The sequence below is a fragment of the Etheostoma spectabile genome, chromosome 1, assembly GCF_008692095.1.
Source record: "Etheostoma spectabile isolate EspeVRDwgs_2016 chromosome 1, UIUC_Espe_1.0, whole genome shotgun sequence".
Classification (NCBI taxonomy): Eukaryota; Metazoa; Chordata; class Actinopteri; order Perciformes; family Percidae; genus Etheostoma; species Etheostoma spectabile.
The window spans coordinates 9657120-9672873 of NC_045733.1; the positions used below are offsets into that span (position 1 = coordinate 9657120).

Consider the following 15754-nt stretch of genomic DNA (forward strand, 5'->3'; position numbering starts at 1 on the left):
ATAAAATGTTTTGGAATAGTACACCAAAACAAGTTTAAAACAAATCATCAATCATGAAATACATTCTACTTTGATATTGTAGCTGAATTTGTGCTGAATACAAAAAAATGATGGTACTTTGAAAATACTGCTTAAGAGTTGTAAAACATCATAAGAACATGCCAAAATAATTTGTCTGAAAGCACCCTCGGACCCCAGAGGGTTAAATTCATCACTCAACCTCAAACACAGTATTGTACAGGATCATAACAGTGCTGTATTAAACTGGAGGTGTATAAAAGATATAACATAAAAGGCAAACAACACAAAGGTCACATATTTTTACTTAATAAAATTTTTATTTTTATTTATAAAAACTTTATTACATAAAAAGTTTAACTTCAGCTTTTACACAATTCATGACTCTCACTTGAGTTTGGGCAGGTTTATCAGTGCTAGGGCGAGGTGAAAGACAGACTGCTGCCCAGCAGGAGTGTGAATTTAAAGTGGAAACCGCTTAATTCAATTAGAAGTTTTTCTTCTTAGCCTAAAATGAAGTATATATATTTAATTAAACATAATCAGCTGCTTCTAATTAATTATTGTATCTTCATTTAATTCCTAATTGCATATTCATTCTTGACGTTTGGGAACAAAAATAATCTTCAATCAAAAGGTCTGTTTACTTGTTTCAGAGCTCTTAACCACATCTTACACATCTTTAGTCAGTGAATAGAGCTGAATCAGGCATCGTGTGAACTAAATGTGGAACAATGCAATATTACATGAACAAAGATCCATGAACCAACTTTATTCGCTCATTGAATTGACATAAAGATGTAAGTGAAAGCTTTTGAGTAGACCTTTGAGTTTAGATTACTTGTTCCATATATATACATTGAGTTGTTTGTTCTTGATGCCCGTTTTGATCCAAATTTGGAAAGTCCACTTTTCTATGCAAAAAAAAGCCTTTGTCACTGCCAACTACTGTAGACACTTGTGAAAAACATTTCACCTGTCAATAAAAAAGTTTAGAAAATCCAACCAGAGTTCCAACCGGGAATATTGTGTGGGATATTCATTGTTTCTCTTACCCAGAGTTCCCTGTTCAATGTGCAGTGCCCAAACCAACCACGGATGACAACCCTCATTGGCTTCCCTCCAATTGGGTTCTATGGAACAAGTTATTGAGAAAAAAGAAACATAGCATCTACAGCAGACAATTATAGTGGAGAGTTATTATGTAACTGCATATACACCCTTTGCCAAACTTGCTTTAGGTATGTTAGTTACTCTGACTGTAAAACAGTTCAAATGTTTTGCTAAAAAGAGAGATTTTCTGTTATTTCATAACGGACGTCACATAATTAACGTCGGAGTGCCGCCCTTAGTTTAGCGGAGCGTCCTCGAGGGTTGTCTTTTACGTCGTACTTTTCTGGGGTGATCACTTTTTTTCGCAGAGGAAGCCAATAAACGCTTCCACCATCTCTTTTTTCGTCCACCAGTTTTTCCTTCCCAGTGCCTTGCTTTCTCGGGCTGAAGTGATACTGATCTAGATTAGACAAGTCATCTCCCTGGAGGAAACGTTTGACCAGCCTGTCTTCTAGTGAATGGAAGGTGATCACGCAGAGACGTCCTCCGGGTGTCAGTGCCGCCCGGGCAGCGCGCAGCCCAGCATGTAGTTCGTTCAGCTCATCATTCACAAAGATGCGCAGAGCTTGGAAAGTCTTAGTGGCTACGTGCGCTGGTCGATGGAGGCGGTCCTTACGTGCATAGACGACAGCTGCAGGAAACGATCCTAGAGACAATGACAGTCAGAGTGAGTGGATCTTATAAGTCTAATGCACTACAATATTTTGTATTACTGTAATTTTACAGTTGTTTTATTTGCATATAAAAAGAAAACAGCAGGCAAAAAAAGGAAAAATGTGAAGGAGAAGCTATAAAAAGGAAGATACAACATTAAAGAAATGATAAATGAGACCTAAACACAAGCAAGACTGCAGGAGACCAAGAGGGGCAGATGAATGAATTGAGAGGAGCGTGGTCACTTTAAGGTTACAGCGATAAGTCGATTAATTGAAGAGTCCATCAACAGAAAGTTAAAGTATTTAGAGAATCGATTTACCATTTAAGTGATTCTTTAAGCAAAATTGCCAAATATTGAATGGTTACAGCTTCTTCTAGATTTACTGCTTTACTTCATCTCATGTCACCATAACTGAATGTCTTTGTTATTTGGGCTGTTGGTCCAACAAAACAAACAATTTGTTGACATCGTCGTCGGCCTTAGTAAATTGCAATGAGCATTCTTTCACTATTTTAACGACCAAGCGATGATAAAAATAATCACTAGTTGCAGCCCTAGTCCCCAAGGAGTGGTAGTCTGGAGTATTTTACTAACTCTGTAGTAAAAACGGCACCTCTGTGTTTTACTAACCCAGTAACATCCTAAAGGGGCAATCATATCGGATTTTGCTCCCCATTCATTTCTATGATGAGCCAGACGTAGTCTCTTCCAGGACAAATTCCCCCATCTTTTGCACTTCACACAGTTCAATCTGTTTATACTTTATCACACAAAATTGCAAAATTCTCCAACGTCCAATGCTAACAACCCTACCCATACTAGTTTGTGTCTTGCATAGGAGCACATTTTGACAAGTGAAATCCAGTTTGACTGCATCCTGAGACAGAAATTCAATTCAAACCCATGCACTGTGAACCCGCATTGGACTTACAGCATACAGAATGTGATTGACAGCATTTGTGACTTTTATGCTCACAACCAGTTTCAGACCAAAAATGTATGTTGGCTTTTTTTAACCATGATCATGTAGTACTTTTCCTAACTGCCCATAACCTCATCCTTTCCCAAACCTTAACAATCCATAGAAATGACATGACATCAGAAGGTCAATCTAATACATACAGCACAGAGTGAGGAATCTACAGAGACAAAACAACCACTGAACAAGCTCAAGAGGTTCAACTATTCAAGGTCAGGACTACACAGTCTACACAACAGACAGTACTGTAGGTTCAGCAACTTTGGACAGACAAGATATAATCTGATGGAGGAGTGAAGGAGGCTAACTTTGTCAAACCTGAACAGCCATCCGTGAACACAGTGGGGGACTGCTACACCCCGTATGCACTACCACACCATCAACTACACCTGGATTCTTGTGACTCAAAATACTCGTGTCCTGAAGGTTCATTAATGACCTCAACAATCCACAGGTGTTATTAGTGTGTAAATAACCCAAAAGAGGTTGAGATGCCTGCAATCTCCACCAGTCAGGAGAATAAAAGAAGCTTCTTGACTAAACCATGCCTCTGACTTATATGCTATATCTTCTGGTTGACTGAGAATCATTAGACATAGTTGGCTGCCTATATTAGTAATGCAAGCAGATTCATTACGTTAAGAAAAAAAAGTATTGACGTAGCACAAAAAAAAATCTAGCTTACTGCAAAATACATAAGAGCCACTGTAAGCAGTGGAGAGAGCTGCAGCAGGACTGAGTGGCAGGGCCATCAGATGCTCCGTGCAAAGCAGATGGAGGGTGGAGATGATGTTGACATGGCTGATGGGTCACTAAAATACTGAGGTAAATACAGCCAAATGCCTCTCATGATCACTCAGTTCACTGAACGCCAAGTTCAAGTTAAATCTTACTGAGCACAAAACTAATACTTGACAAGGCCACAATTTCAGTTTAAAAACAACAAGCTTTATACTTTTTTATTTATTGCTGTCTCGCTGGTGCATTGAAAGTAATTCACGATTCTCTCCCCCACCACAAACTTCCTCTTCATTACTCCTGAACAATTTGCACCTTTCTTTTTAGAGGTGTTTAATTAAAAAATATGCTGCATATTAAAGTTGGGAAACAAAACATTGGCTTTGTGTCAATACATGTGAAGAGTTGATTCCACCTTGACCAACTCATAACCCCCACACAGACAACAAATTAACAATAAGACACTTATATAGACCTAAAGAGAAACTGCGATAGAGAAGTGAGTGATGTGGCATTTCTCTCCGCCTGCACTAAACAGCCCAAGGTGTGACTCACACTGCAATCAATACAATGCCTGTGCTGCAAGGACCAGCCCTGCTCTGGCCTCACCAAGCCATGTGCTCTCTCTCTACTTCATCTTTCAAAAGTCCTACAGACAGATCCATGGAGAAAAGAAGAGATTAACATGTGAACACTGTCAGTGTATTACCTTTGTGTTATCTTAATTTGCTATATTTGATGTTTCACCAACAAAGGCAAAATCACAACTAAATCCCACAATAACATATTTGGACAACAGTGTTTAGTGCTTTTGGTGTTACTGGACAAACAAAAAGCAGCAGTTTGTTCACAACAAAAGAATAAGTGGAACAAGAGAACACTGACACAACTTTGTTTGAGGTGGCACCAGAGATGAGATGATGTATTTGCTCAAGTTGAAATTTTTCAATTTGAGTCAGACAACAACTGAGACACAGAGATAAGATACAGAGAGTTGCACAGTCTAATTCATTTACACGTGGTGCTGGAAGCTTGGTGACGCCGTAACAACTTGTGGGGCTAGCTGCTGTAGCTAGTAGGCAAGCTCGTAACCAGAGTTGTAATGTATCAAAACACACACTTACATATACTTTGTTACTGTACTGAAGTAGTATTTTCCCGTGTCTGTATTAACTATGTTATTTCTGGAAACTTTTACTTTTACTCCACTACATTTCCTAAATAAAATGTATACTTTTTCCTCCACTACATTACCCCTACAACAAAATAACATCAGAAGACATTTGTTAGACTGCAAAAAGGGCTGTTTGGCAAATCATTATTCCTAGATTGCAAGTTAATGCATGCTCCCTTCAGTTGTTCATGTAATGCCTAAAGCGCCAAAACTAAAGATGAGGAGGAAGCATAATAATGGATAGCGTCATGGAAACACTTGCTGCAGGCTCTGCCGCCAATATAACAGACAATGACCACCACGGTGACAGTGGGGAAGATAAAGTTTTACACCTGTGGCGGTATTTGCAAGAAATGTTTTCATATGTTGGAAGATTCGTCCTCTTCTCTTTGTTAATGTCAGACTTTGAATTAGATGTTTAAGAAGGAGTGGAAACCCTGAATATCATGCTTAACTACCAGGAAGCCACAATAAAGTTCATAATCAAAGTTCTTTTACTTCCAATACTTGACTACATTTAATATAGGAAAATGAATTTTGATACTTAAAGTGCTTTATACCTTTCCTTCATTGTGTTCACAAAGTGAAAAAGCCCAAAGCCCACCCCAAAGGGACTTATTATCTTCCAGAGAAAACACTGTTCACAAACTTCTCCAAACAGCAGTTTTTAATGCTCGCCTAGCTGCTAGCATGACACGCCCTCCTACTCTGCAACTAACTAGCTAGCTGTGCTGACCTAGCTACTGCGCATTTAACACATTTCTGGAAAACCAAAACGACAAGAAAAGTGCCAAAAACTACAAATCAGCAATTTTGATATGTAACGTGTGAGGAATAACATTTATATTCATCACACATTTTAGAGACAGGACTATATTTCAAAAGACAAAACAGGGTGCTTTCTTTTGTTGCCATTTTGTGGAACTCTGCAAAAGGTTGAGGTTTTCTAAATGCATTTCAAACTGGCAGTGAAAGCTGATGTGCTAATGTTGAATTAATTCAAGTAGATCACCACCTGTGTTGTACTGTTGTTGCTCTGGGTCGAAATTAACGTTAAACACCTTGTTGGCGTCTCTAAATCAATGCATCCATGTCTTCCCCTCCGGCTACAAGTGCAGGCGCGCACTCACACACACACACGCACACACAGTAAAATACAGTGATTGGGTTGTTTTGTTGAATGCATTTGGTGCTCACTTGACTCTTGCTGTCAGCATTCAGCAAAGTAAACTTTTATTGTTTACATAAAATGTACATGTTGGGTAGAATTCTACTGTATTTCCATTTCAGGCTCTCTCTTAAAACACCTTTAACAAAAAAAAAAAAAACTGTTAATGGCTGTGGAATCTGTTACCATCACAGCTGTATGACGTGGTTGTGTCACCATGGTTGCCTCTGCCATATAAATGTGTTTTTATGCTAAATTTCTAGGTCACTTTTGGTGGCCGTCTTGATTCCATTAGCACATAAAAGGAAAACATCTCTCCCACCCAGAAGCAAGAAACATAACACTCTGTAGGTTGTCAACTAAAAAATAACGCCATGTTTCAATTATTAAACAGGCCGCACTTGCACAACGAGACCAATAGGCACAGCTGTGGCTATTTGTAGAGCAGTTTATATTATCATATCAGCTTGTAAAGCATCTGGCAGTGATATCTCACTCATTATTATTAAATGTCAGAAAAGCCATCAATGATTTATAGAGCTCATACTAATACAGAATTTACAAAGTACCTCACAGTATATAACATAAAAACTAGAACCTGACCAATATATTGGTGGGCTGATATTATCGGCCGATATTAGGCATTTCCCAATCTATGGTATCGGCATTTATAATAGCCAATTTATATAGACTGAAATATGTGCCAACAGAAACTGAATTGAATCATTTATATTTTAATTTTAATTAGTAAACTTGAATAATTGCATTGAAAAACTGAATTTGAGTCACGTAATTTGAAATTGTATTGTTTAATTTGAATCATTGCATTGTTTGTATAGTTTGAAATGGAATTTATTTGTTTGGAACTGAAATCCAATAAAATATGATCATCAATGGAAATTCAACTCTCCATATATCTTTCCATTTAGTTCCCACAATACAAATTCAGTTCACAAAATTCAATTTCAATTTTAGTTTTTGACAAATCAGTTGTAGTTGTAGGCAAAGTGCACTGTTTGTCCAATGGTTACAAAGCTGGCAGGATATGTTTTATAACGACGTTCGACCACATGTGTGAAATTACTTTGAAGTCACTATTGAGAAAAAAGGTTTGAACCCGCTAATCGCCGCTTGCGGCTATATTTTGTTTTGTTAATGTGTTTTTGCTCAAAGGACTTTAAGTTTGATATCTTAAGTTTGTATTTTTATACATTTTATTTATCAGAATATATTTTCATATTCCTCTGTTCTGTTAAAACAAATTATTATCTTATTTTAGTGAGAACTCATAAATAACTACAAATAACTCATGTTAGGGAAATCTGTTTGTTTCGTAACGCTTTTCTGGATTATATTGGCCGATAGATCGGCATATCAGGTTTTTAAATAACCAAATATTTGTAGCGGTATCTGCCTTAGAAATCCTTTATCGGTCGGGCTCTGATAAAAACGCCAATGCAGACAAACACTTAGCACAAAAGTAATTAACTAGAAATAGCTTTATAAATATGACCCACCCATCCACCACCCTAACCTTCAAACAATTTCCTTTAGCAATAAAACATAAACGTCACACTGCAATGAATGTTGGTACTGGGCACAAATTGTGTCTTGCAAAATCATCCAATATCAAGGGACCTCCTTGGGACACTGGTTTTACACATACTGGATTTACAGTTGATAACAACTGTGTCAAATATACATAAATCCCAACTGGAGACAGACCGGGACTATTTTTTAAATGAATTAGCTCAAAGACAAGTTATTTAATGTAACCCCAGTGCGTAATGTGGATAATGTAAATGTTACATTGTTTTAGTTGTGTCAGCAACTAGTCATATGGTAACTTAGGAGGCAATTTGGCCTTGTGTTCTCAGATTAATTTGGCATGCAGTTAATACACCAGTCATATTTCTATTTGAATGAAAACGCCTGGCATTTGCTCCTGCTGTTCTTCACCACTGTTTTGGAAGAAGTAATAACAGGAGTAAATCCAGGTGAAGCAGCTTTAAAATTGAGGTCTTTATTTTTGTTTATTTTTTAAGTGCTCTGTGGTTTGATTCATGCTTATGTGAAGATGTGGATTCTGAAAAGTAACTAATAAATATTTTGGAAAGTAACTGAATACAACTCCAAAATACCACTCATTCTCACTCAGCCATGCTTCTGTACACAAGTAAATGCAGTATTTATATATTCCTGTACAATTTAAGTCAAATAATGCATTAAGAAAAAAGGTTACACCATTGGATGCTGATGCAAACAACTTAAAGGAAATATAAAACTCATTATGTGCTGCACTGTTTGCTATTTTCATGTGAAAAATCCAGCATTTTAAACACATTTAAATGGATGGATGGACTGCATTATATAGTGTTTACATTGTACAGGAACCATTCAACACACACATTTATACACTGGTGGCCTAGACTGCCATGCAAGGTGCCACCTGCCCATCAGATAAACATGCACACACATTCGCATGAGCAATTCTGGGTGCAGTGTCTTGCCCAGGGACACTTCGACATGGTATTGCGGGGACAGAGATTGAACCACAACCTTCCAATTGGTAGATGACTGCTCGACCACCTGAGCCACAACCGGCCCCGTTTATGGCTGTTAATGTGTAAGATAAATGTTAGAAAAATAAAAATAATCAGGAGAAATCCTCGTCATTTCTCCTGTGACTTAAATCTTTTCCTGTCAAGATAAAGAACAATTGTTCATAGAGCCCCACTGGAACTTTCTTAAATCAAAACCGCTTGCATTGTTCCAAATAAACATTGGTGGTGACTCATTTTGCTCTTCAAAAAAGATCAAACAGCTGCTCTCACTTACACCTGTTCTCCCAGGGTGACACTGACGCACATACTACTCTGTGCAATAACTAGTGAAATGACATCTCACTTGTTCAGCAGCTCAAATCTGCAGGCATACTTCTTAAAAAAAAACAATCAGTGAAGACAAACAATGTAATCCCGGCTTAATGCACAAGTGTGTGAGCATATTTGTGACCAGAGAAAAGAGAGAAAAGAACGGAAAAATAAAGCAACACAGCAACATGGAAGGGGAGAGAGATGGGTTACTGTGTGTGAGCTTCTGTTTGTTTTCAAGGCATTAGCCACATTTTGTTGCAGCCACCCCCAGCACTGTCTCAACTCTCTGGTAGGTTCAGAAGAAAGGTACCCAAAACTAAGGCAGGATGATGACTGAGGTCACAGTACATATGATTTTCTGAGGCAAATACATCCCATCGGGAGACAGCCTTAATAACTCCACTCATGTTTCATTTTCCCTCGCAGCCTCCAGAATTCTGCGGGGAATTAATCAGGACAGTGTCTAGCTACCTGCCACCACGCTGGCCAGCTGCTGTGTCCGGGTGATGGGGCTGACACGCCGTGCCTCCACAATGGTTGAAGCTATTTTCCTGGCATGTCTTTCTTCCCCATATGCAGTGAGGATGGATGCAAGTGCTTGTTGATCTAAGGTATTCACAACGTCAGCAGCGCAGGGCATGTCGGGGTACCTACGCACAAGAAGAGAAGCCCAATTAAGCTGCTTGACGTCACGCCCTTGCTGACAGTGGCGAATCCTGACAACTCTGAGATACAGCTGAAAACCTTCATGGCTGACAGTTATGAATAGATTGATTGTGAAGGGATGAAAAGAGGAATGCAGCTTGTGCAATAGCTTATAATGGTTTATCTTAGCTGGTAGCTTTGCACATTATGCTGACGTGGTAAAGTGATTCCTACGTATACTGTATTTATGAAAAAATTCAAGAAGCAATACATTGAAATACATATGCATATTTCTTAATTTATCTATCTATAAATGTATCTATCTATCTTTCTTTAAACACATACCTACATACATATACTTTACATATATATATTTTGTACATACATACAAACATACATACATACATACATACATACATACATACATACATGCATGCATACATGCATGGATACATACGTAAATACATACAGATTTAGGCTCAATAAATACTAGAAGGGCATACGTGACTCTGGGTTTTTAGATTACATAGCCGCACTTTAGTAGTGTCACGCATCAACCTTCAGTAATATGGAGTTATAATGTTGACATAATTAAAATAAAAAGCAACTGCATTTTGTTACTCTTTAATGGCTGCGAAAAAATAATAACAATGATATTATTCAAATTCAATTGTTAACGCACTTTTGTATTTTTGTACACTTATTGCCAATATTAAAATTCAAAAGAAAGCTTGACTAATACTGGATTATTATTTTTGTTTAGGGACTATATTTGGGGCATAGTGATAGAGGCAGGAAAATGTGGTGAAAGAAAAAACAAAAGTAGGGGAATGACTTTTAGCAAATAGTCTTGCTTTTAGCTTAAATGATCTGTTTACCCAATGTTAGGCCAATCATGCGATGTAACGTTATTGGTCTTCCTCTGCTACTGAGACAGCTGGACAGCTGTATTTACACAGCCAAAAGAGGTCGCTTGTCAAGAAAACACAGGTTGTTCTAATTGTTTAAATAGATTTTTCACTTGTTAAACATTTCAGACATATTATTTGTTTCTTTTCAGTCATTAAATTTTATAAAGAACTTTAAGAGAAAAATAATATAAATAAAGTCCAATAGGCCCATGTTATTGGTAGCCCATTTTAGCTAGGCATTTTTTGTTCGCTGCTCCTTGACATTGCTCCACTGAGTAATGAAGCAATTTCAAGGCAACGGTAACTCAACAGTACAGAAGTGTTGTTTTTTTATTTCCAGCTTTGATAATGCAGCATTGGTAAATAAAAATTGAGATCCATCAGCCAGACAAACCTTCTGTATGTTCCAAATCACTTACCTCTTTTCATCCATTCTCATATCCAGGGGCCCATCCTTGCTGAGGGAGAATCCTCTCTCTGCCTGATCCATCTGCATGGAGGAGCAGCCAGCATCCAACAGGACAGCATCAATGCTGCCTGGCTTAATGTTCATGTTAGACAGCAGGGCTTCAAGCTCGCTAAATCGGCCAAGCAATGGTTTTACACGACCACTGGAGAAAGGATTAGGAAAAGGAATTGTGTAATTAGACATTTGTATAACAATGCGTTATGGCTGCTGTTAAAAAACAGCATTATATAGATGGATGCGGAAAAGAAATACTACGTAATTTCAGTGACATCCAGTGTTTTCAAAGGCACAGTAAAATGCCATTGTCATTCAGCTCATTGGGGTAAAATTCAGTGGAGTGAGAAGAAAAAGATATGAAAACACTAATAAAATGAGAGTATGGGAAAATACATCCCTTTATCTTGTGAGTGATTGCAAGCAAGATGCTGTTATCTTTGTGTTTAAGTTAATCAGTTTATCAGTTGAATAAGATAACATGGTGATACAATCAACAGGTTGGTAAAATTAAATCGAGAGATTGTATTGCAAATTGATTAAAGATTATGGTTGTAACAAAAGAAAATGATTACAATTTTGACTCTGAAGTAAAAATTACTTCATCAATGTTTAAATTGTGGTGAAGAGGAAGTACCTCTAATATTGAATTGTGTTCCATATTAAAAATAATAATAATAATAACAACAACAATAATAATCATACAAAGATGATAATGGCTTGAGTTCCTAAGTTAAGTCTCTGTACAGGGAGAGGGTTTCAGAATTTAATACACTTACAAATGTGCATTTTGCTGACTGGTTCAATAAGTTCTGTGATGGTAAGAGACCAGTTTGCCAAGTATAACTTCATAAAGATACGTATAAAAAGAAAGGTGTGCCCTGATCTGACTTTAAAGACATATTCTAGTTTCCTCTATAAATTAAAAACAATAATGCACATCAATTTTTCCAGCCCTACATTAATAGTTAAATGATTTTCCAATAAATAAGGCTTTAAAATCTGAAGACAATGCACAGCTAATCGCATCAACGCTTGGGTCAGATTATTTTTTTCCTTCCTTTATCTAATAGCAAAACATGGTTATTAATATGAATGCTATATTTATTATTATTATTTTAGTATTATGTACCGCATCATTTTTCTTTTTTTGTATTACTTTTAATTTCTTAATTTAACTTGACATGCAATGTAACTTTTTTGGACATTTCTTCTTTTTACTAACAATGAAATGGATGTCTTATGTCATGTCACCCATGTTCTGTGTGACATTAAAGCAACAGAAAAGCACTTTTCCTATTCCTATATTCCTATTTGGTCCTCCTACAGGTTGGAAGCGTTATTGTCCATTACCGCTGTGTCATTCGACCTACAGATCCGCTACCCGATCTGGCAAACTTAGTGCGGTTTTACCCGATAGAGGGCCGCAAATGCAGAAGTGCCGTTCACCATGTTACGAATTGAGATACCACTGAAATGACTTTGGAAACACTATTTTAAGATACAAAATAATCTTTGATGTTGCTTTAAATAAAGTTTGAGGGAGAAAAAAAGAATGGATATGGCTGGTTCTCAGAGAAGATAATAGCCACTGCTATACTGAACGCTAACAGTAAGTAAAGTCCCCTCTTCAGTTCTTGGGAAATGTTGATGTTTACTTATTCCACGGCATTATTAATGTACTGCGGAGAAAATGGTTTCCAGTCAACCTTAACTGAATTGGGTTCTTCTTTGGAAGCCCAATAACTGTCTTAGCTAGCCTATTGAGATCCTTTCTTGTCACTGACTGAGCAAGATCCTATGTACACAATCACTTCCTCATACACGAGCAGAAAGATCCTCCATCCACATTCATGCATTTTTCATGTGACCTTTGAACATTGTGTGAACAAAGATGATGGCAGAAGAGAGCAACAGGAGCTAGTATCTATGCATTAAGAGCGAAAGGTCTTATGCAGTCTTCTCCCCCCCTTCTAGTGAAGTTATAACTCTTGAAACGAAAAGGGACCAAAATATCTGAATAACTCATTTTATACGCCACAGACCCAACTGCAATAACTATGCAGCTCAAGTTGACTACACCACCTCATCATCTATTGTCATCAGCTTCCAATTAGCTGTTGCTCTATTTTTATAGTTTAGTGTATTTGTAGCACGCAAAATTGACTTTAATTATTACTTGAAGTACTATATCGATAATAAGCTGCATTGCTAGCAATATAGATAAAAATAAAAAGGTATTGATATCCTTCCCTTAGCAGACATTTTATTACATTTCAAACTTGCCCCTTTTATGTACACAACAAAGACTCCACCTTTCTCAAGATTAACTAGGGGCATGCAAAGAAAGAACAGAAATTGGCAGGACCTCTATTTCAAACCCACAGAAGACAAAATGGCAAGGGAGCATCTCACCCACGCTGCCAGGGCCTTCCTTTGCTTTGCTGTTGTTATTCACTATCCTGCACAGTGATTGATTTGTTGAAAAATCTATAGTAAAGGCTTTGTTGTTCTCTCCCATCACCTGCACAATCTCTTTCTGTTACTGCCTCCTCAGTAGCACTCCACCCACCTTCTCCAATTTCTAATTTTTTTTTTTCTTTTCTTTTTGGTAAAAGTTTTATCTTATCTGATTTAGAACATGTTTGCCATAGAGGATTCTTGTTGATGCATTTTTGGTGGTGAGGGCACAGTGGATGTGACACATGCCTTTGGTGTGGGAGACCCGAGTTCAATTCCCACTGCGATACATCAACCAATGTGTCCCTGAGCAAGCCATTTAACCCCTTGTTGCTCCAGAGGCGTGCAACCTCTAACATAGCAATCTTAAGTCGCTTAAGATAAGAGCATCAGCTAAATGACATCTAATGTAATTTTTCAATCAAGCATCAAGCATTGTTGTGCGGATGATGATTTTGTTGCCTCAAAGCTAGTCGCTAACTTTGTCTGCAGTTTTGTGCTGCGAACCAAACTGCATTGCATTTATACAGTAAGGGCAGGGAAGTGGGTCAATAGGCAACATCGCCACTTGTGTTACTATATATTTCACAATAAATAGCTTTGTTCCCTAGCAGATAAAGGGTTGCTGAATTTTTCATTTCATTAGCGTATTGTACCTTCTCTGTGTAACTGCAGACACATTTTTGTTGGTGCTGTTAGTGCCAGCATACTGACTGGCAAAAGAAGGTTAAGAAGAGCGAGTTAGGCAAAAGCGTAGCTTCAGACTGAGCAGGACCTCAAAGCTTTATTTGAAAGCCGCCATGAGGAGTTTGTGTTTCTACTCTACATAATGTAGCAGTGTTCTCGGCCCACTGAGAAAAAGTGCAAATGAGTAGACTGATGCAACTCAACATTCTAATATTATATTTGTATAAATCCTTTTACACACAAATAACAATTTGACGTCTATATCTAATATATATATATATATATATATATATATATATACACTGTACATGTAATAGCTAGCTGTTATACAACACTGAAAGCTCTGTAATGCTAATCAAAGGTTTGTAATCATAGAATGTTTTAACAAATTACTTTTACTTTTTAATTATTCAATATTAAATTCTGTAGTCTTTGTCCGCCCACAGGTAGGAGATGAACATACCTTTCACTAGGAACAGCGACTTCTTTTCTAACACGTTTTTGTAAGCCACTAAAGGATTTAAAAATATGCAAAGCAATTACATAACATTTCTAAATTATTAACTTCTTTATGTGGCTTAGACACAGAGTTGGAGATAGAAATGCCTTATGTAAGGTCTTATATTATTAAAGAGGACAAGTTTCAGTGGTGTATGTTTGGAGGTCCAAGTGTGGGCTCATAATTGCTTAAGAGATCTGAGCTTTTTATAGTTGTAGCACCCCACATTGACATCATGCTTTTTTTTTGTTATTCTGGCATCTTACTTGATCAATCTAATACTGATTATGATCTTCCCAAAACTCACACAGAGACAGTCCAAACCTTGTAAGCTGTAAGTGTGTTCAGCTCCGACTCTGGCAGTTATTCCCCTCCAGTCTTTCGCCTTTTTTCTCCCGTTTCTAAACTTTTTTTTAAGCTCAACTTGAAACATTTTCAACTTGCACGGACACGTCTTCGCGCCAGGTTGTGCAAACCGGTGCAAATCTGAGTCTAGTAATGTCTTTCATTCCACTTACAATCGCACTGCTCCCAAACCTTACGTTCTGTCAGTGAGTCTTGTTTAAATCAAGATCATTTCATGTTCCCACCTTTTGCAGGATATCTAACAATTGTTAAATTTTGGCTGTTTAATTATGCAGTCAAAGGGTGTACAAATATAAGTGTTCTTTTGAGACTTTTAACTTGCCAAACCACTTAATAGATACCATAAGTTTTAAAAAGCGACAAAATAACAAGGTGTAAATAACCATAAATAAATAATTAATTATGATTGTAAATACCAATCTGATTCATTTCATATTTTATCTAAACTCCACAGGATTTTTTTTTATCAAACCAGTTTTGAAGTTTATCTAAACAAAATACAATATAATGTATATTATACATAGGCGTATAAAAAAGCTAAGTATGTTATCATAGAGTAAAATGCAAACTACTAATTTATAGTTTAAATTTCCTTATTGTCAAACTTTTATTTCCAATTCATTATAAACCATCAAACTTAATTGAGACACTGTCTACTTTGGTTAAAGCATATTATTTGACAACACTTAGTATTTCCTCCCTTCACTAAATAGTTCCTTGCATTCACTTGTTCTTATCCATCTGGAATAAGAATACAGTTCACTCAGTGAAGACATCAGAAACCTTCCCAGCAGGCTCAGTTTGAGTGCACAATGCTGCCTCTTCACAAAGCCTGAAATATTCCCTCGTGGTGACCCGCTCAGTTAGGAAGGTTATAAAAAGTGTAAATGTGTTGGTGACCTTGCCATCGTATTCTTAGAAATGTCATCAATAACTGTTAAATGCTTCCCTGCTGTTTCTCCACTTTAATTTTATCATCTTTATTTTCCGGTTTAAAAG

The 15754-nt window shown here is 37.1% G+C and overlaps 1 protein-coding gene across 2 annotated transcripts in view; it reads right to left on the bottom strand.

Annotated features, from left to right (window-relative positions):
• Window positions 1-579: 579 nt before the first annotated feature.
• Window positions 580-15754, bottom strand: part of mettl15 (methyltransferase 15, mitochondrial 12S rRNA N4-cytidine) — a 50007-nt gene continuing 34832 nt past the window's right edge. Inside the window, exons 3-5 of one of the 2 annotated variants that reach the window (XM_032509595.1) lie at window positions 10700-10891; window positions 9196-9374; window positions 580-1777 (exon numbers count right to left, since the gene is read on the bottom strand). In XM_032509595.1, coding sequence (XP_032365486.1) covers window positions 1347-1777; window positions 9196-9374; window positions 10700-10891 — 802 coding nt within the window. In that variant the 3' untranslated portion in view covers window positions 580-1346. The remainder of the gene's footprint in view (window positions 1778-9195; window positions 9375-10699; window positions 10892-15754) is intronic. The other variant, XM_032509612.1, reaches the window with a different exon arrangement.